Genomic DNA, 22,741 nt, shown 5'->3' with positions numbered 1-22,741 from the left:
TGTAACATTCACAATCAGGTTAATTAGAAAATGTATTACATATCACAGCAAACACGCACAAAAAAATCACAATGTTGCTATATGATTATTTAGCTTTTCTTGGGTATTCTTGAGGTGTTGCTAAGTAGTTGGTAAGGTGGTCGCTTTTTATAAGTCAAAGAAAGCTTTATAGTCAATGAGGGAAGTCTAATCACCTCCCCTCAAAAAGACCAAATTTTCCCCACAAAATACATCCGAAATGCGGCTCTGTGTGGAAATAATGAGGATAGGCTAATTTAGAGCAAAAGTGTCAGTCAGACATTAATATACATAGCTATATATACACACACGCCAAGCACTGCTGTACTGAAATGCCTTCAGAGACAGGCATCCCCTAAGGCGAATATTTATGGAATAAATGTGGCTGGGCTCTTTAGAGGGACACTAATGAAACCTCTCACTCTCCTCACACCCCGCTGCCCCGCATGTTCGGCAGCTCAATCGATCATTCAAGCGTGTGGGGGGAGAGAGGGTTGCAGAGGAGGGGGTTGGTCCCGCGATGGAGGGGTCAGTGCTGATGTGAGGCGACCCTGCTTGTTTTAAAGGCCACGGTGAAGTAAGAAGGTGGTGCGCTGAGAGGTGCAGAGGGGGGGGGGGGGGCGGTACTGTAGCTCCCCAGAGACGGAGGCACGGGAGAGTTAATGAACAAAACGACACATGCTGCACATACTGACAGTGGCCGCTGTTATGCACGGCTGCTCGCATTATATCATCTCTGGGGTACGCACCCCGCACCCCACCTTCATTCGTTCACACACAAACCATCTGTAGCACAGTGAAAGGATCGGAATACAGTGCAAGAAATCTGTTTCTGATTAAGTCTCTTCTTCAGGAGAATGGAATGAGAATGAGAGTATTAAAAATGAACAGTAAAGAAGGGTTCTGTTTTCCAAACAAAATAATAAATCTAATGCTGTTCTAAAAGGAAATTTGAACAGGCATTTTATGCAGGCAGGGAAATGTAGGCATTTATTTAAATAAATAAATAAATAAATAAACAAATGTCTTTGTAATCTATTTTATAAATCTATTTAAAATATATTTATAAAAAAATACTTATATATATGCAAATATTAATATGAACAAATTTAAGCATTTATTTTATTTATTTATTTAGTAAATAAACAGATAATTAAATGTTTGTCTTTGTAAGCAATTTCATAAAATAATACATTTTTATTAAATAATTAAAAGACTGTTATAAAAACATAATTGTACATTAATTTATATAGGCAAATATTGGCATGAAATTGTGCATATTTTATATACAATATGATATTTCTGATATTCCACTTATTATGTTTTCTTCCTTTAATAATCTTGAAAATATGAGATCATTCACAAATATATACAGTAAGATGGACTGTCATTTTTTTAACTAACCAATCAGGTTACAAATAACCATACTGCAGCAGCAGAAACAGCAGCGGTGGCCTCGGGGGAGGGTGTTTAGATGTGGGGTACAGCAGCGACGTGAGGGTAGAGGGGAAGCAGATGGATAGAGAAAGAGGAGGAGAACGACCTTTACTGGAATTAAGCCATTGCTGAGATGTCAATTTGCCTTCTGCACGGCAGAGACCCATTCCTGTGCCAACACACCTGGGACAACAACTGACTGGTCCTGGGCAGATCTAGAAATAGATCTAAACGATACGAGTACAGGGCTTTAGAATGCTCCCAAGATCACCTTACAGCACAGGAACCTCCTTTAGGAGAGTGAAAAATTGGGATACCGCAAGCAAATCTAGGAGTATAGACTTCACATCCCCACAGAATCCCACTTTAAACAATGAGAAGAATGATTACTAATACAGTGACAGATAAATATCCGTATGGGAAAGCATGGAGACTGTTACACAGAACAGACACAGCCAGAGCTCTACTGTAGATAAGAAACCATAACACTGAAAGGCTACAAAATCATTAAAAGAACACTTCCTTATGGGCAACCCGCTGTACCATTTTAGGTCAGTGTGTCCTTACTTAAAGTGCAGCGGGCCAAGACCAGGGATCAGGGGTCCCGCAAGAACAAACGAGAGCCACAGGAACGTGACATGGGTGAGTGAAGCAGAGGAAAAGAGAGGAGGGACTGTTGAAAAGTCAGGCATGGTTGCACAGGGGTGACGGTTGGCCCCCTGACTCCGGTGAGCAAGGCTGATGATAGAGTCTCTCATGCAGTCAGATCAGCTATTCATCGTGTGCCAACAGCAGACAGCAACTCGCAGACTGGAGCTGACGGAGCCAACACAGGGTTAGTAAATCCACTTATGACTTCACCATAGTTTCTACCAAAATACCATTTTTAATAAAATAACAGCATGGTTATTTAAAATAAAATAATGAAAAAAAAAAAAAAAAATTTTTAAATTGTATATATAGTTTCAAGGAAATCATATCAATTGATTATGGATTTACGTTTGGGGTATTATCATGGAGATTAATTAATGACTCTTCCTGCAGGTTACATTGTTACACTTTACTTTATGACACTCAACCAACTCGTCAATGAACGTACTTTGTGAGTGAATCATTGAGTCATTTGCTCAACCGATTTGTTCAAAAACATAAATTTACTCGAAACAAAACAAGTGATGGTCTATATGAGCAAGTCACTGAATCATTCACTCAACTGATTCGTTCAAAACACTGATTCATTCAGGAACTAAAACTGTGAGGGAATAATTTGCTCATCCGATTTGTTCGAAAAACCAAATTCTTTCTAAACCAAACAAGCGATGGTATATGAGATTAGTCAGAAATCAATTACTTCCTTACTATATAGTATGCGAAAAACAGTAACCCAGCAGAGCATAGTATTAAAAAAACAGTAGGCGAAATGTACACGGGTGACCTTCCGCCCGAGATTCTGAAGTGCGAATTCAATGGACACTTTACTATCACCTGAGGCCACGGGACAGGATTTATGAATGGCAGTGAAGCGACGCAACTGACGCTAGTAGGTCACGTGATAGTAACAACATGGCAGATAAACAGTAGTACGTCTGAATTTTATTTATACTACCCTTTTTTGTACTATATACAACACGCTTTTCAACGGTTGAGAAGTAAATTCAAATTCAAATGTAGTACCTACTCAGACAGTATGCGGTTTCGGACACACTGATGGAATCATTCTCTCAACCGATTTGTTACAAAGCACTGATTTATTCACTAATAAAAAGAGTGAGTCTTTGAAATCATTCGCTCAACATATTCGTTTAATAGCACAGATTCATTCAGGAACGAAACCCCACTAACATGTGTTGCTCAGAGATGTGTATATATATAATAGGAATGTTCATTTTCTGGCATTTTTAAATAGACAGTAAAACTTTCAAATGGCTTTTAGAACATTTAAATGTGGCGCATTTATCAAAAGAAGAACAGAATGTCTATCTTGGTTTCTGGAAAGAAGGCGTGTAAATTACAGATGTGCGGTTGAGTTTGACAGCCCTGCCACATCTTTAACTGAACGCATCCGGATGGTCAGGTCATGACACCTGTCCCATAAAGCACAGCACTCTCTCAAGAAGGCATGTTACGACGACTGTAAATTTTCAGGTGCGAGCACAGAGTAAGGACAGGGAAAAAGAGCAAGGGGTGTGACACGGTTCTGTTTCAAACAAAGAGAAAAATGTGTGCCAGGTGTACACATACACACACTTTGGCAGGATAGTCTTTACCTGTCAAACAACAGGCCGAGACACATATATACACAAAAGAGGGCTGTCCTTCATGTAAACCCGCACCTTCTTCTGAAATTTACAGCCTTCTTTTTTTACTGCCGAAGGATGGCTGACATTGTCTGCTACATGAGGGCACGGTGGTCATAAATCACATGGCACACTCTCTCCTGCTCTTTTCACTGCTGTGAAAGAGGAAAACGAACAGCAGGCACATGTTGAAAAATGCAGAATCAATAGCAACATAAAGCATGCGAGTTTGCATTTAATATGTTTCAAATCTGGGATCTAGCACAGTGGTTTTTAACTGGTTTTGCTTCAGGATTTTACTCTGGACATGAAGGCCCGACTTTGCACAATTTCAAAATAGTTTAAAACAGAAATATTCCTAAAATTATTATTAATATTATATTGAAAACTATATTATTTATCATAAATTAAACATTATATTCCTAATATAATAGTGCATATAGTTAATTTCTTATTAGTAATTAAATTAAAATAATGAATTATTAATTTATTAAACTGAATTAAATGATTCAATATTACTCAATTAATAATAATTAAATGTATTTATTTACTTGCTTGCCTTTTTTCTTGGCATGCAATATGCTGCAAAAAAGAATGAAAATGGTCAACACACAGTAAGCTTTGACGTCAAAAACAGATTATATTATATGCTCTTTTAAAAGTTGTAAGCCTATATATTTTTGCTATTTTCCTATTTATGCATGATTAGAAGTTAAGTTGCAAATCATTATTTGCATTCAATATTGTTTTGTCCTGTCTGCAACACACCAGTCGAGAACCACTGGTCTAGTACATTCTCTCGGTCTGGTATCCGCCAGCGTGGTTGATATGAGGCCAGTAAATCACAATGGAAGCCTCTTAACCTCTCTGTGATCTGAACATTAAAGAAATATTTAGAGTGTTTGAGCAATACATCTACAGTAAGATCTCTCATAGGGATTAACAGCACACAAGCAGTATAACAATTCATTCTACAGATGAGGCTAAACGCCATCAATCATAACTGTTTATCCCTCATGTAAAACAAAGTACCACATTTCAGAAACAGAGGCGCTGCCAAATGGTTTCTACTGTAAATGTTTTCTGCCCATTGCCACAGTTTGATAGACAGCTATGAGATATGAAAAACAAAACGACGGGCAAACGAGGAAAGACTGAAACCTTTTCCAACTGAAAGTACTCTCATGAATATTAACTATAAATGTAGTGACATTTGAAATTTGACATCTTCTCAATTTTGGCTTCCTGGACTTTCATTGGAGTGACAGAGACCACTCAGGTTTCATTAATAATGACTTCATTTGTGTTTCGAAGACTAATCAAACTGGAATGGTTAAAGATCATATATCTAAAACTGCTTGTTGAACATCTCAATATCAAAAATGAGTGAAAATGAATATTCTATAATTCTGTTATCATCAATTCTAAAATTCTATAATATTCCTAATATTCTGTCATCATTTACTCACCCTCATGTCGTTCCAAACCTGTATGACTGACTTACTTCTGTGGACCAGAAAGAAAATACAAAGTTCTGTCATGAAACTTGGCGCAGGCTGATAGGTCCTTTAACTCAATCTGCTTCAGACAATTTTTTTAAATAAATTCATTATGGAGTTTCATTCATTACTCATTATTTAATGACTTTCATTTTGGAGTGAGCTATACTGTAATTGAAAGGCGGGATTTCTTCTTTTGATTTTATCAAAAAGTAGCCTGTCTTCTGGCATTTAAGCAGTGGGCACAAAGAGGAAGATGGGGGAGAAGAAGATCAAATCATGGTGCCACCACCACTGTAGCCCTCTGATACAAAAAATACATCAAGCTGCTGTAGAAGGCCTGATTTATTAGAGGCTCTCACGAAAACGAGAGGTTTTGAGGTTTCACATGGGCCATTCATCTCCCACTATCTTGCGGCGCTCTCCTCCTCGACTCCAGCTCCGATAAAACCCCATGATCTATGTCCTCGCCCCCTCCCACGGCCCTACCGGGCGACAGAGACCAGAGCACGAATTGGGAAAGAGGATGTCTTTCCCATAGTATGACATAATGCCTGTTTTAAAAGACAATACACACAATCATAACAGCGGCAAATGGACTTCCACACTAAATCCAATGATTCTTTACAGGGAGACAGCTATGGGAAAAAGTCAACCGGTGATCAGAGCATCTCATATGACACCATTAACGTGACAACACCTGCCAGTGCCTGTGCATTTGTGCAAGTATGTTTGCAAGTGTGAGAAATGTCCTGTTGACAACAGACAGCTGTGATGATGAGTGCGAGTGAAGGATCAAGCACGAGAGGACATGCAACCACTCTGTGTCAGACCTCGAATCCCACTACACCCCTTCTATGACTGAGAAATGACAGACAGAGTGTTTATGCTGACTGCAGATGGCCGTCAAGCTCATCACATATTCAGACTTGAGAGAGCTTGCTCAAGGGAAGCCGTCATGTAATTAAGATTGCTGTCTTATAGGAGGAAAAATTCCTGGTTTAAGAAGATCAAATTCTATAAATCTATCTCGTGTGCATTTGGATGATGTGTTTTTGCTTGGTTGGATATGGTGACTAAAATATGTGAGATAACCTGATATTCTCAAGTATGCATCCAATGGAAACTTCACAATCCCATGAAGCCATAACAGCAACATGACACCAAAGGTAACATGGAAATGTCCAGTTTGTATACAGCACACCTGCATACTTACAGAACATACACGATTAGCAGTCAAATACGTTTTTCATCAAATGCAGTACATATTCTGACAGTATATGTATCGCAGAATTGTAGCCAAATGCAACCCGCTAATCTAAACACACAACATAGTGAGGTCATGTGACACACACCCAGAGAGGGCCCTATTTTAATGATCTAAGCGTATGGTCTAAAGCGCACAGCGCAAGTGCACTTAGGGCGTATCCGAATCCACTTTTGCTAGTTTAACGACAGGAAAAATGGTTGGCGCACCCGGTGCATGGTCTTAAAGGGTTGTCCCTATTCTCTTAATTAGAGTAATGGGTGTGTTTTGGGCGTGTTAAAAGCCAGTTGCGCTGGCGTCATGGCGGATTTGCTATTTACATGGCAGAATTTGCAAGCGGAAAAACTAAACGCTTCTCTAGCGTGGAAACAGATCTGCTCTACGTGAGGTTAAAGCACCGAGCAGACCATCTACGGGACAAAGTGTATGCGCGTTGTGGACCCGCCTATAGGCGCACATTACTAATGCGCTCTTTAAATAACAAAAAAATATATATATTGTGCCATTGACTTTAGACCAGGTTTCATTTTCCAGTCTCTTTCAGTTGCCTCAAAATAGCAATGTGCCTTAACACACCTCGTTTTCAGACCAGCACGCCCATGGGCGCACAAATGGGTGCAAATGCATTTGCTATTTAAACAACGTGCTGCAGGACGTGAAAATGATAACTGCGTCAGGCTGAAACTAGCAAAACACACTTGCCTGGCGCCGCATTGCACCAGATGTATGATAGGGCACACAGTCTTACCTGGCAAAGAAGGATGCAGCAGCGGAGGTGCCACTGGAGGGCGCTGTGGTTACTGGAGCAGGAGGTGGAGCAGCAGGGTTGCCGTATGCAGTCGGGCGGTCGGCATTGTAGCGGTTGAGCGCGGCTTCGTTTAGACCCTCCCGGTTGCCCTCCGACACCATTTGAGAGATCTGTATGCAAGTAAACATGGGAATTAAAATCAATGTGCAAAACAACTAACTAAATAAGAGCCAAATGCAGTGTAGTTTTGGTAATGTTCTCAATTTGGTATTTTATGTCCCCCCCCCCATGGCTCTTATTTTCCCCGATGTGCATGGGATAAGGGCTGAAAACACACTCTATTTTTGTCTGAACTACAGCAGCGGTAGCTCCGCGCAGACGTCTCTGGAAAGTGTCTCAGGTCACGCAGTGGCAGTGAGTAAGTTTAGCACAGATTCTGCCAGGCATTCAGATAAACAACTCAGCTTAGACGTGAGTCATGAGAAACAGCCCTGATAAGTGTGCTGTGAAGCTATATGCTTTCTTAAACAAGCATTCAGCCAGACCCACTCAGGAAGATTTGGAAATAATCCGGACCCCCTTCCCTGCCCCAGCTGTAAATAGATGGCGAGGGCACTGCTGCTGTTGCTGTGGGACAGGGTCTGTCATTTCACCCCTAATAAGGACACACGAGTCCCTGAGGAGGATGAGCTCTGCTGTACAGTGAACCAGCAGCCCTCTGTGTTTACCCAGAATGCTTCACAAATGTAGGAAAGTATCACTCAGATAAGCTTGGAAGGATAGTGAGAAAACACAGATCTGTGCATTTGTTGTTTAAAATGTCCAGCAGTGGACATTATATATGCATCACAAAGCAATTCTGACTTTTTTGACAAACATTTCCAACAAAGTGTAATATCCACCAAATATATTGTGTTTTAATAACATTCTGTGATAGAAATGAAATTTTTAGCATTTTGAAATAACCTTGGTTTTGCTAAGGCCTGAGTCTGTGTATCCTAAACACAGAAAATTAGCCTGATATTTTCACACTTTTTGCATGATTTGTCAAAATTACAGCTTTGATTGGAAATGCCACAAAATATAAATATCTGCTAATAAATTATTTTTTCTTTACATATCATGTCTCATATTTCATCTCAATCAAGTATGCTCTTTAAGACAGTGTTATTAAAATGTATACATTATGTATAATAATAGATATGTAAATACATAATATATACATATTATAGCCATGTTTATTATAAATGACATTATTATTATTTTTAGATTGTAATCTTATACATTATATATACTGTATATATATAATATTATATATAATATTATACATTATATAATACATTGCAATTTATTTTACAATATAATGCAATGATGCATGTAATAAAGGAACGAGTTTTCGAGACAGATCTTCATAAAAATGTGTAATTTTACACACACAAAAAAAAAGTGACAAAATATGAACCCCTGGGACATAAAAGTTGAAGAAACACCCAATTAACCCACAGTTTTTCTGTACAGCTTTTCTCACCAAATTAAAGACGCTTTGCCACTTTGCATCTGCAAACAGGCCTAACAGTACCAATAGTGACTTTCACACCTCGAAGAAAGAGAGAGTCTAAACTCTGAGAGTCTATGCTGTCTTCACAGCCTCACATGTGTTATTTCGGTCTGGCTGCAGGTATGGTGGCAAAACGCACAGCAGTCTTAAAATACTCCATGATAGCACATGACTGACAGGTATATTTAGTAGCGTCTGGACTCGATACACTTCCTTAACTCTGCATTGGTCTGGCCAGACATCCATGTGACCAGGCAATGGATTTACAGTAGGTGTGTTAGTATTTGACAACTGCAGGAGCTGCTGGAGTAAACGTATGGAATGAAACGTCATGGGAATAACCATAAACCATTAATAAACCTGATAATGAGCAGCTAATAATGGACACAATATTGATCATCTGCCAAAAAAAGATCAGTAATACTGATTTATATAACTTTTTCATCCTTGTACATCAAACAGAAGAACGGGTAAATCTACATAGGAAGCTTAGTACAGAGGGCAATATGAAAAATATTAAAAAGCTTTTATCCATTATTAATGATTGAATTAGGCTTTTTAATTTTTTTATTACAAGGCTAAATCCAGCTCATTCAGTACAAGCGATGATCTGATGACATAATGGTCATAATCTAATTCTAATCATGCAAATCTCCTTCCTCAAGCCAGAACGATTATTGAAATTAAGCTGCAAAAATGGCTGTTTTGAAATCAGAATCATGAGCAAATTAACATACTGTATACTTAATAAGAATTCAGAAACAGTGTGAACTAGACAGGTACACAGAGGTAAGCCAATCATAACAGGTCATTTGAAAGTCTTAAAGGTACAGTAGAAAAAACAGCCGGTTTAATTCAACAGGTCAAAGAGAATGTTAAAAAATGTCAATAGAAATAAATGATGACTGGTTTTGGTGGGGGGTGGGGGGGATTGCAGTGAATGTACAATATGGTCTTTAAAAAATACTTCATTGAATCTTTAATGAATGTTTGCTTTCCATGAGCTAAATGGCAATCCTATCCTCATGCAGCAGTGAAAAGACCCAGCCCTGCTCACAGTTAGTCAGACCACTTGGGAACCCACGGCTGATTTGCCATCTGTTGTGCAGGAATGAGAAGGAGCATTAAATACCAGCAGTGCCAAAAGCACAGATTGCACCTCTCTGCCCATCCTCCCATCATCCCTCCTTCCATTCTCTCCCTCATTTCCCGTACTTCTCCTCTCTCTCCACTGTCTGATAGTAGCCCTTTGTTACATTTGTCCAAATGTAATGCCCACATCCATCCATCCATACATGTTCAACTGTTTGACATTGACTTTGACCTTCATACTTCCTTTGCTGGTCCATATGGCTTTGTGAAGCTAAATTAAAAGTCTTAGCATTACTGATATCAGCCAGATAAAGGTTAATCAAAGATCAGCAGATAGCCGGGCACATTGCAAGTCTTCTGTCCATGTTCTCCAGTTACAAATAATGCACTGTAAGATAATTTTCTTCAGTACTTTTTATATGAACAAAGGGTATACAATTACTCTATCCAGTCTGCTTGATAAATTGAGAAATCCCATTACCTTTTGGGTTACGTATATATATATATATATATATATATATATATATATATATATATATATATAACTGGGTAATAATTAATAAAGTAATAAATAACAAAAAATTAAATTAAATTAAATTAAATTAATGAATAAACAAACAAATAAATAAAACAAAACAAAACAAAACAAAACAAAACAAAACAAAACAAAACAAAGCAAAGCAAAGCAAAGCAAAACAAAACAAAACAAAACAAAAAATGTTTTGGATGCCTTAAATGGATGCCTCACATTGTGTACAAAAGCCAAGTCCTGCCACATTTTCCATTTCATGATGCCATCTAATTGTTAACACAACCATAATATTGCAGAAACAGAGCAGATTCTACAAGCCCAGACAAAGAAATGTCAGATAACGCTGATCAAGTCTTATTTAGAAACAAAGAGGCAGATTATCAAGAGATTATCATATTTCACAAATTTTAAGTCTTGAGAAGATACATGTGATGTATAATGTCTTAGTATGTTATAAAATTGCAAATACTAAAGAGAGGAACTTTAATATTGCAGAAAAAATATAATTCTAGTGATTTCTAGTGATTTATTCAAGCATATTAGAATGCCGTGAGCACAATTATAGCAACTTCACCGCAGATGACGGATTTCCAAGTACGTCCCTGTGCGTGTGTGAAATAAATATCCAGCACATGTAATTTTTTGGAAGTCTCATTTCGTGTGTTTCAACAGCCCACCCCCCCACCCCCACACACACACACACACACACACACACACACACACACACATATGACTGTATCGGCTCCGGGTTTACCAGGGCCAAGTGCAGGTGTGATGGATGAGGAAGGTAAAGAACATTTCTAAAAATGGAAATTTCCTGATGCAGCAGAAATACCCAAGAGAGGAATGGAAAGATCTAAAAGAAGCCCTTGAGTGGAGGATTCCTTCCACCCCGTTCCCCAGCGGATCCCTGCAGTCCCACAAGGAGAGACTTCCTCATTCATCATAATTAAAGCTGGGACACACTGCACAGTCTGGATACTCCTTCCCTGGATATATTAAGCACTATTCTTCATCACCATCCCATGAGCTCTCTCTATATCTATCTGTGACAGTTCAGATTCACTTCTCAATAGAATGGAAAACGGAACTTGGATAGGGATAGCAAACCAGGGATGCCCTGCAGAAAGAAAGGAAAACATGGGATATACAAAAAAAAAAAGATGACAAATAATTTTTCACTGAGATACAGTCTATCTATCTATCTATCTATCTATCTATCTATCTATCTATCTATCTATCTATCTATCTATCTATCTATCTATCTATCTATCTATCTATCTATCTGTCTGTCCGTCCGTCTGTCTGTCTGTCTGTCTATCTGTCTGTCTGTCTGTCGCTCTATTATTCTATTGTTATCTTTGTCTGTAAATCTGTCAAGTCAACATGTAAAGTTTTCTATTTGAAAAAATAGTCATATGAATTCATTTGAAATTTGATCAATTTTCATTCTACATTCATATATTCAAATTGCAATTCTGCATCACGTTTTCGACTGTTGCAAACATATGGCAAATATTAAAGCAAGACACATATTGTAGTCCATGGTGATTCATGCAATCCTCCTGTTCTTATTTTGGCACGGTTTACATTGATTGTGACATGAAGGAGTAGGCGAGCATGCAGCCGTACTTGACCTGATGAATGTAAAATAGGGTTTGTATTCAGTTTGTGTACAATCTATAAAGTAGAGAGACTCTTTGAATGAATCAATGTAATAACACTTGACAGAGCAAAGGAGACCCCCTACGCCGTACAGATGCTCTCTGCCCATAGCATAAACTTCATAAATAAAGAAACCAGTTTAACGAGAGACTTCTTTCAGGAAATAATAAACATAGATTCAACAGTTTATATAAAAACATATTCAAGACTGAAGTTGCCTCATCATGCCTTTAAATGGGCCTGGACACAAGTCGTGTCCGTTGGGTGGGAGTCACATTCCTCCTCCAAAGAAAGGGATGTGGGTTTCAGAAAAGAGCCCTCCTTGAGGAGATTTTATAAGGGATAAGACAAAGTCCACATGGAATGTCAGAGCTCTGTGTGTGGCATCCAAACTGTTTTTATAACAAGGTCCTGCATCCAGGGTAATTGTCACTATCGGAGTGACTCTCCAGCGCAAGCTTAACGGCTTCCTGTGCACAAAAACCAGTCCCTTGGGCAATGAAAGAGAGCGAGAGGAGGAGAGATACGGAAAATAAAGCAGATCTTAGCCAAAGTAAACAGAAGAGAAAAGCACAGAAGTCACAAAAGACTCATTGAGATGGAGAGGGAGATACAGAGCTCAAGGAGGAGAAGAACAGGCAGAACAAGGAACAGCTGAGAAGCCAAATCCAGAGAGAATGTGTTTAAAGGAAGATGTTATTAGAGTGAGGTGAAGGGTGTGCCTCTCTACAGCCTAAATGACTTCCTAGTCCCACCGTGGTGTTATCAACTGGCACAATCAAGATTAGACCCACCAAAATCACATGAGCATCTTCAGGGAACAAATCACACACTGTAAGACATATTCAAGACCAAATTCTTTGCCAGAATATGAGTCATAGCCAGGATAGTTCACCAAAAAAATTACAATTATTCTGTCGTTATTTACTCTCCCTCGTGACAGTATAGCTGTATGTTGTCACTGTTTTCATTGAACATAAATTAATCCATAAATAACATTCAAATGTCATAATATTTATTTATTTTTATTATTTTGAGGGAATTATGACTAGCGTGGAATTTTCTCACTCAATCCGCTGACTGCTGCTGCTTCTGATTGAGGGAAAAGCTGGCCATAACTGCTTGTCTTGGATCAGGTTTTTCTGTAATAATAGCATATTGGCGAAACAGATTTGGTGATTGCACTCTTGAGAGCAACAAAGGTTTCTAATTACAATGTGTTTTGGAGCGTTGAGCAATGCAGCCAATCACAAACATATCTGTTGAGTTCTTAAACGCAATGGCCAATCAGACTTGCTTAAGTATCCCCTCACCAATCAAATTTATCAAGACGTTTATGCCGGGATGAGTAGTTTTCATGACATTCTATTTAAATGTGTTTTAAGGAGGAAGCACATCTAGCCTTACCCTAGAGTTGGCTCACTGTATGTGTGTATGTGTAAACTCATGAACATTTTAGAGTGTCAATAGTCAAATTAAAATCACAACCTATTCTTGATTTCTTATTCTTTCTCAAAAACACATACACTAACACAATCCACTACTCTGTGGATACAATATAAAATACCTTTGTTCACTTAAACAGCCATAAAAACTTAAATATCCCCTCCAAGTTGACAAAAAAAAAAAAAGTGAAACCACATTTGGTCCAGACGAAAGGGATATATAAAGATCAAGTGTGTTGAGGCCTATGTATGACAACAATTACATGTTTATGTTTATGTAACAAATAACATCTGTTCATAATATGCTTATGTTTTAGTACTACATCATTGGTACACATGTAATCACTGGAAGTCTCCTATGGTATGCCATTATGTGCTATTCTTTTCAGAACACTGTGAGCATTTTATGGTCTCCCTAATTAAAATCTGCTGTTGTTACAAAGCTTCACCTTGAGTCTTTGCTTTCTAAGCAGAAACAAATGTTAGATGCAAATGCTGCAGATGTTTGTGAGTGGAAGGTCTCACTGAGACACAGACATACATCTTAAAAATTATTCACAACTCTGCCTGAAGCAGAGCAGTATTATCATAACATACTCTGAAATCTACATTAAATATGCATGACAGATAAAGTATCTCTTTCTAAAAAGAAATACCATTATGCATTATATGCCATCTCAATATTCCCACACGTTTAGGAAGATCTTAAGTTAATTGTTGTCAGATGAATCCCACACCTCTTACGAGAGCATACACGGGTCAAACTCATGACCTGTCACTGTAACTAGTTTGTTAGATGTTTCTCATACAGAAGCATCTTTGTCAAGACCCAAGTTCATTGAAAGGACACATTTGCAAAACATTCCTCTTAATCTACATGGGATTTTAAAGACTTGATCACTTGAATTGAATCAAAGAACATTTACCCACTTAACCACTTAGATGAAGACAGATCAAAGCGTCATTTTCCAGATGTAGCCAACTGAACATTCCCTAAGAGATTCCTGGTTTTAACACTTAAATAAATGGTAACCTGAAAATGTACTTTAGGTGGTAACATCTAAATTATGGGATTGTATTATGTATTACATTTATACTCTAAAAAATGCTGGATTGTTTCAACCCATGTTTGGGTCAAATATGGACAAACCCAACCTTTAGTTTACATTTTTTAATTACATTTTAAACCCAATGGTTGGGTTTGTCCATTATTGACCCAAACATGGGTTGAAACAACCCAGCATTATTCACAGTTGATTCAAAATGATTTTGAGATCAACAAAAAAACTCTTCTGAATGCTCATATAGAAATTTGCATGCATCTTTTAATGGATAATACAATACCTTACAGTTTTTCTCAGTCGCTTTGGTGCATTTCTCACATCACTATTTACATTTGCACAACAGTTAGTTCAACCTCCACAACATTTAGTCATTTGTGCACATCATAGTAGCAGTTTCTCATTCCTTCCAACAAACTGCAAATGCTTTTGGACATGCAACAATTGCTTTCATACAACTCTCTGCTGTTTTATAACATTATCATTTGCTTATGTCATGTCAGTCAAAATTAACTATACTTGTGAATGCTGAATAGTCATTCCATATAAAACTAATAGTCCTCATTTCATTGCTTGAGTCATTACATACAAAAATGTTGAACTAGTTGTCAAAATCTGTCAGCAAATTTTACACTTTTTTTTTATCTTTTTTCCTGAAAATGTCTCCTAAATTGAACAATTTCTCTCAGGTGAATCTCAGCTTTCACTGATGAGGAACGTCTGGATGTGCATGAATGATTACAGTACTATGTATGTTGTATGTTCCAATATGTACTGCAATATTGTGTACAGTTGTGCACAGCTCTACCCAAAGGGAGATTATGTTTGTTGTAAATAAGGGTGTATTTTTTCTTTTGCACAATGCTGTGAACAAATTAGAATTGCAAAGAGTAAAAATGTGAAACATACATATTCAGTGTCTTGTACTCAGTTACCTCACTAAATACAGTAATGTGTAACTTTACTGTATTTTTCAAATGGCTGTGCAAATAGTATATAGTGCTGTCTTGAGCATGTTCAGGTAGTGTCACCAAGATCTGACTTTTTTGCATTAGAAAACATTTACAGAGTAAACTGTCATAATGAAAACATGACAAAGCCATTTGACTATCTTGTTCATAAACAATGGTGTCAGGACTTTTCATCTTGATGACACTGATACTTTCATTGACATGAATACTTGCTTTTGAGGAATGGGCTATCCATTTTGAGAAAGTGACATGCTTTTGCAGGTTATCAACTAGGTTTTGCAGTTTGTACTAATTGTTTTGAGAACTGCATTAACTGTGGTGCAAATGTAAATAGTGATGTGAGAAATGCACCAAAGCGACTGAGAAAAACTGTAATGCATTGTAAGCTCAATGAAATATTATTTATTAACCTGTTGCAAGGCATTCCAAATTGAACACATTTTGTCAAGTGAAGGGACCCTGTTATACAAGAAACATTTTATGTTTTCTGTATAAAGTAACAATACTGCATGCGCCCCTGTGTATGGTTGAATTTATTTTATAAGATTTGAATCTCCACAGAGTAGATGATTCTGTGGTTGTACAAAATGCCTAATGGCAATTCTTGAGCACCACTCTCTAGTCTAAAGTCTCCTATAAAGCATTCCTTTATACTTAATAGAATCTAAAGCAGCTGACGCTCCGATAAGCCACCGAGACTCCAGAGAAGACAACTCTCTGATGAGATCTAATCAACCTGCTGAGACTTAATTCACTTAGGCTTTACTAAAAAGACTCCTGAGTGCTTCAATTCAGTAAGTTCTTTTCCTATTAAGCCTGAAGACTGACAACATATGCCAGGACTAAATTATCCCTCTGAAAACAAAATCTGTCATTTGGACCTTATCCAACGCTTGTTCAAATATGATATGTTGACTTCCGCCGGTAGAAACTCACTAACCTTGGATCTCATTGTGAAATAGGAATTAGGTCTCAAGTGTGCTGAACGTCACTCACCTGCCTGTCGGAATTACATTGTTTGCTCTCAGTGATATAATCTAGATAACATCCCATTACAGAGAGGGGAGAGACAAAATAAACCCGCCTTCCGTGGTTTCTCAGTCACTGCAAACACAGTAGACCAAAAGAAAAAGGCTTTTATCCAGACAAATGAATCAAATTGATTCTCTTGCAGGGTTCCCCTGACCCCATGCAATCTATATAAAATGTCATTTCTTCCGCCTATACATTACCAATGCACATTAGGCCCAGAGGGTGTCCCAAAACACTGTATCATTAGATTACAACATTAACCACAATGTGCAAACAACATCTCATTACATCAGGCAGGACTTCTCCCTAAAGGGACGTCAACCCTCCAACCATGAATAAAAAAAATTAAGGTTTTGTTCCAAAACTAAATGAACTATCTTGAAGTCTGCTCCCTACAATCGACAGCTACCTTTAGGCAGGATCTTAACTGAGCCTCATAAAAGACTGAATTAGAACCCTCTGCATAGGCACTTATATGGGGTGCATTAGCATGTTGCTTAAGGTAACAATGCAATACTAAGATAACAATGCAATACTCTATTAAGCATGAAAATACATGATAGATAGATAGATAGATAGATAGATAGATAGATAGATAGATAGATAGATAGATAGATAGATAGATAGATAGATAGATAGATAGATAGATAGATAGATAGATAGATAGATAGATAGATAGATAGATAGATAGATAGATAGATAGATAGATAGATAGATAGATAGATAGATAGAAGGACAGATAGACAGACAGATGGATAGATAGATACAATACTCTAATAAGCATAACATACATAATAGGTAGATCGACAGATAGACGTGTGACGTGTAACATAAGCCTACCTGATAAGGATAGAGCGTGACACCGTTGGCTCTTGACTGGTGCCCAGATGTCCAGGTGCCTTCCAAGTATTGTTGAGCTTGGAGTGCGACAGAACTCAACACAGTTCCATTAGCATTGTTGGGGCTGCTGGGGAGATGAGGCTGTTGAGGTCCTGTGGACTTTCCAGCATGGCCAGGCGAACTGTTCTTCTTCTCCACCCCACTGCTCACCCCCAGACTGTTGGGTTTGGATCCGTGTTTAGGGTAGGCTGGGTGGTGGGAGCTGCCGCTGTTGCTCGCGTTGGTGGTTGTCGGCGTAGAACTGGATGTGGTTGCGGAAACGGTAGCAGAGGTGGAGGAGGCTGAGGAATGGTAGCCTGCGGGGAGGTACGCCCAGTCACGAGGCGGTGTGGGACCCTGGAGGATGCTTCGGGAACCCACCAGGGAGGCCAGGGATGGAGGGGAGCCAGGAGATACATCACACTGCTCCAGGCTCAGCACCATGTGGACGGCCTCCTGCTTCAGCTGACTCAGGTGGGTGGCGCACACGTCACAGCGACCGTCACGCTCGTTCCATGCCTTGCGTGTGCTGTTGGACACCTGCAGCTTATCATGGAGAAGCAGGGAGAAGGAGGGATCCTATGGAGAGAAGGGAATAAATAAGTTTTACTTCTGCATAGAAGTCATACTTCTGCATATAAGGTTAAACAAATGTAGTCAAGTGCTGTTTAAATAAACATGGCATCTTATAAAAAAGTTAAGAGAGATTAATACATAAATACTCTTAAAAAAAGAAATCAGATGTATCAGTCAAATTGTGTAAATATAACGTACCCTGTCAACAGTAAAATCACTCACATGAAAGAACTCAAAAACGAATCTCTTTATTTTCTAAATTGCTTCTCATAGACAGCAATGAGATTAAATGGAGAACAATTTGAGACTTTTTATTAAGTCTACTTATTAAGACTATCTGATTCTCAGATTTTTCTCCTGGAAAACAGACCATAGTTAGCTCAAATGTTCTGGAAGTGACTTTAAATATGTCTCAGACAGTGGTCAAAAGTATTTTGATACAAATTTTATTATAAACACACATTTTTTATATATTAATAAAAATTCTGACATAATTTACTCATCCCCATGTGGTGTATCACTTTCTTCTGCAGAATGCAAAAGAAAGTTTTTTGAAGAATGTTTGGAACCAATCATTCAGTTCCATTGTACAGCAAAAAAAAAAAAAAAAAAAAAAAAGAAATTTTGAAAATCAAATTCTAAATGTCTTCTTTTGTTTTCAATGGAAGAAAGCAAGTCATACAGGTTTAGAACGATAGATGTCAGTAAATGATGACAACATTCATTTCTGGGTGAACCAAAAATATAGAAACAAATGAGACAATTGTTGGCATACAGTCATACAAAAAAATAATTTAAGCTGCTATCCACATTATTTCATTTATTGATCTTTACTTAAACAGCATATGTATAACTATTGTTTCATATTTATGAGTTTTAGGAGAAACATCTAAGACAAAATTTATGAAACTGAGAATTAAATCAATTCAGTGCAATGAACAAGAAACCTTTGAGCAATTAAACTTTCCTCTGGGAAAACATACACCTTTGGTTCCTCTGTCTTTCCCCAATGTCTTCCCCAAGCAGTCTTAAACAGACTAAATGACTCTGCACTGATAAGTAATTAGAATTATTAATTTATCGCCACACAACCATGGAATTTTCTTCCAAAGACATTCACATGATGTCACCACAGATCGGTGCCATGAACTTATTACAGACACAGTCCCTCCCTGAAGCATCCTGGGGTTAAGTGCCTTATTCAAGTTTTGATTGGCTCATGGCTCACTTCCTACAGAGATCATATCACCAACCTCCTGGTTACCAACCATGAGCATAAACCACTACACCAAAGATGATGGCATATTCACCAAATATGTGCATGGTTATTTTTATATAGTAAAGTAGGTTCATTACTAAATGCAGAACACTGCCCTTGTTCTCACGCATTGTCACTCTGAATTTGGTCTGCTCTTTATTTTGCTGTCTTCCAGTTCTTCATTAGCATAAAGCTGCCAGTTATCTGGCTTTGGTGCATCATCACACTATGTGCTTGTGCATTCCGTGAGACGAAGATCATAATTACGTTTTGGCAGATTCTCAGAGGGCCAGTGTGAAGGCGAAGGAACGATTCTAGTTAGATTAATTAAATGACATCATCATTTCATCATGCAAGGGAAGAGATGCACTCTTGCAATGACTTAGTGGACACTCAGAAATAAATATACTTAATCTTTCATTCTGTTGCATCCCATCTGTGTCTTATTTTTGATTTAAGACATTAACTTGAAAGCTACATTACACAAAATAGTTCTGCCACAGGAAAGAATTAAGAGATCTCACACCAGATTTGTCACCAACTCAATCCATTCACAGTTGGAATTTCTTATTTTACACCCATACATCCTTATAATGGCTAGATGGTTCTTCTCTCATTTTAGACCCGGCAAAAATCTAATTAGTGTCCACAAAGCCTTGACAGATATACTTGACCTTTTTAGCATAGACAGTGTCTGTTCGATGCTATAATGGCGCTTTCGGACTCCAACTGCAGAAGTCATTAGAAGGTGTGGAGATTAAAGCAACTAGTATAACAATAAACCTTTGGCACAGGCAGCCGCACTCATGCATGAAGAGAGACTGAATTAGCATTGCAGCTAGTGACAGTAGCATTTGTTTAAAGCACAGATGCAGGTGCATGAAATGTGGCAACACATCTGTACTTCAAATGAATTGTTGAAACAAGAAGGAAGTTGTTGAAAAAGAAAGTCAGCTGCATTCACAATCCAGTTTTCTTCCATAATCGGACATATTTCAAAGTAAAGCGGAACATGCAACATTATTTTATCCATCCCAAATTGGTTGGATTGTGAAAAAAGTGACCGTTACGTAGGTGTTTGTAAAGCAAGTGAGCTTATCTTAGTATCTCTTGATGGAAATAAATGTTGTGATGTTATTTCCATCAAGAGGTGCATCACTTTTTGGTCAAGATCCAACACTCTGTAAAGTCTGCTCCAGGCTCCAGCACATCCCAAAGACTCTCGATAATTTAAGGTCTGGACTCAGAGGTGCCAATTCATGTGTGAAAATGATTCTTCATTCTTTCACAATTTGAGCCTGATGAATCTTGACTTTGTCATCCTGGAATATGGCCATGATGTGTCTTCCTACATGGTTGTTTAAGAAATAAAAAGCTACACACTCCTTCAATTAGGGTTAGAAGAACTGTTGCCAAACATAGACTGTAACATGCTAGAAACATAATAATCACTGCAATAATGATCCAATCAAAGACTCCAACACTTTAAATCCAAACAGCAACTTTTATTTATTTATTTTTGGCCTGGCAGTGTATATATCACTATATTGACACACTCTTAACCCGAATTAGTTGACTTTACTCGCAAATCACGTGGAAACCCGTTGCCCTATACCACTTTAGTTTTTACACAAGCTGAAACTAAACATGCTGAGTTGTATTAACATGGAACCCTACTTTTTACACAAGCTGAAACTAAACATGTTGAGTTGTATTAACATAAAATCTTAAGTGGGTGCAGTACACAAATCAAGTTTACATCAGTAGTCTTTACTGAAAATCATTAGTTAACATTCTAAAAATGTTTTGAGTATAGGTGTACTATTAGGTACCCAGCATGCATTGCAACATAAAGCTTTTCATTTGAGTGTCACCATTGATGAGATTCATATGCTGATTGTTGATGTCTATGTGTGACAAAATAACATGGCATTTTAAATCAAAATTCTGCATGCTGTTTTTACAATTGTTCAAATTATAACAATTCTGTTGGATTTCCTGCTGTAAAAAATCACAGGACTTTCATATCAATTATGTGGAAAGACCCAGACAATAAGAGATTAAACTCTAGATGAAATGAGGTGCAATGATTTATAATCTTTATTGATGACAAACATCAATATGCAGTCATAGTCACTGGATCACTTTACTCTTGGCTTTTTTGCTATAACAATTGTGCCTTTTAAACACACAGGTAAAGCAGCCAGAGAAAAACCAATGTTCAAATGTCAAGGGCAAGAGCACAACTAAAGCCAACACTGATCACCATTATGGTGACCACAAATTAAACAATAATTCATCAACATCTAAACCTCTGTTAATTCTCAATACTGTCTGCTGCCGAGGCCTGTGCTCGTCCCGCCAGGTGTAGAGCCCCTTGGACGCACGTTCAACGCGGGTCTTTTCACGTGACCAGGCAGGTTTTTGAATTAGCCCCCTCCCCTTCCTTATGAAACTAAACATACCAAGTTATCTCTGCTAAACCTGATTAGTGCAATGAATCTTTCAGCTAAATAGTACAAACAACTAATGTTGTTTAGTAATGATAGCAGGTTTTTACTAAACATAAAAGAATAAGTAATGATCACTCGTAAGTTTAATTAGAAACAATTTTACATTAGTTGCTGCTTTTTTAGATGGCACTGGATGATAATGTACTTTTCCAGCTAACCCATTTGTTAGGGAACGTTAACCAAGTGATTTAGGGTTGCATTTAATATATCTGCATCGTGAGTCATCATAATGGACTCAGAGTTGTCAGGGCCACAGTGGGGTGAAAACCCAGTGCAGCGCTTACAATGTCCTTACCGCACCTTGTACCTCCCCGTCGGGTCTACCTGCCTCCCCTCGGGTGGGAACAGGGCAGCGGTCCAGCAAATCAAAGCCCCGTGCACGAGCACAGTCACTGAAGGAGAGAGACTGAAGGTCTGTTCTGATTAAAACCACACATTCCTGCTGTCAGTGTAAATCTAGAGACCGACTCTCATCTTACACAAGCTGCTTTGTGTATCCCTCCCCTCCTCTCCCAGCATCCCCTCTGCCCCATACAATGCACACGGTGACCTCTGCGGATCTCCTCGCATAGAGTAAACTTAAGCTAACAGGGCAGCACTGTACCTCTATAAAAGTAAGACCTAAGACGTTGGTGGCTCTGTAATGCGTTTCTGGTCGGTGTCCATACAAAGGAAATGCAAACCCACTTAAGGCACAAACTCTACCCAGTATTTGCTTCATTTTGCACTGTGTATATATAGTTCCGGCTTATTATGTGGATTAAGTATTTCAACATTCAACTATTGAATGGATTGCATAAATAGATTAATAAAATTGCATAAAATGTTTGAATTAATTGGATTCAGTAGTAGTGTTTTAATGTCTTGTCATTTTACTTCTTGTCATTTGCCTT

At 38.1% G+C, this 22,741-nt stretch overlaps 1 protein-coding gene across 1 annotated transcript in view; it reads right to left on the bottom strand.

Moving 5' to 3' along the window:
* Nucleotides 1-22,741, bottom strand: part of kif26ba (kinesin family member 26Ba) — a 96,872-nt gene that overhangs the window by 45,140 nt on the left and 28,991 nt on the right. The window contains exons 3-4 of the mRNA XM_084392454.1: nt 17,463-18,080; nt 7,267-7,436 (exon numbers count right to left, since the gene is read on the bottom strand). Coding sequence (XP_084248580.1) covers nt 7,267-7,436; nt 17,463-18,080 — 788 coding nt within the window. The remainder of the gene's footprint in view (nt 1-7,266; nt 7,437-17,462; nt 18,081-22,741) is intronic.

Source organism: Rutilus rutilus, assembly GCF_951802725.1.
Source record: "Rutilus rutilus genome assembly, chromosome: 21".
Lineage (NCBI taxonomy): Eukaryota > Metazoa > Chordata > Actinopteri > Cypriniformes > Leuciscidae > Rutilus > Rutilus rutilus.
The sequence above is the reverse complement of the archived record's forward strand: the minus strand, read 5'-3'. Positions and strand labels throughout refer to the sequence as shown.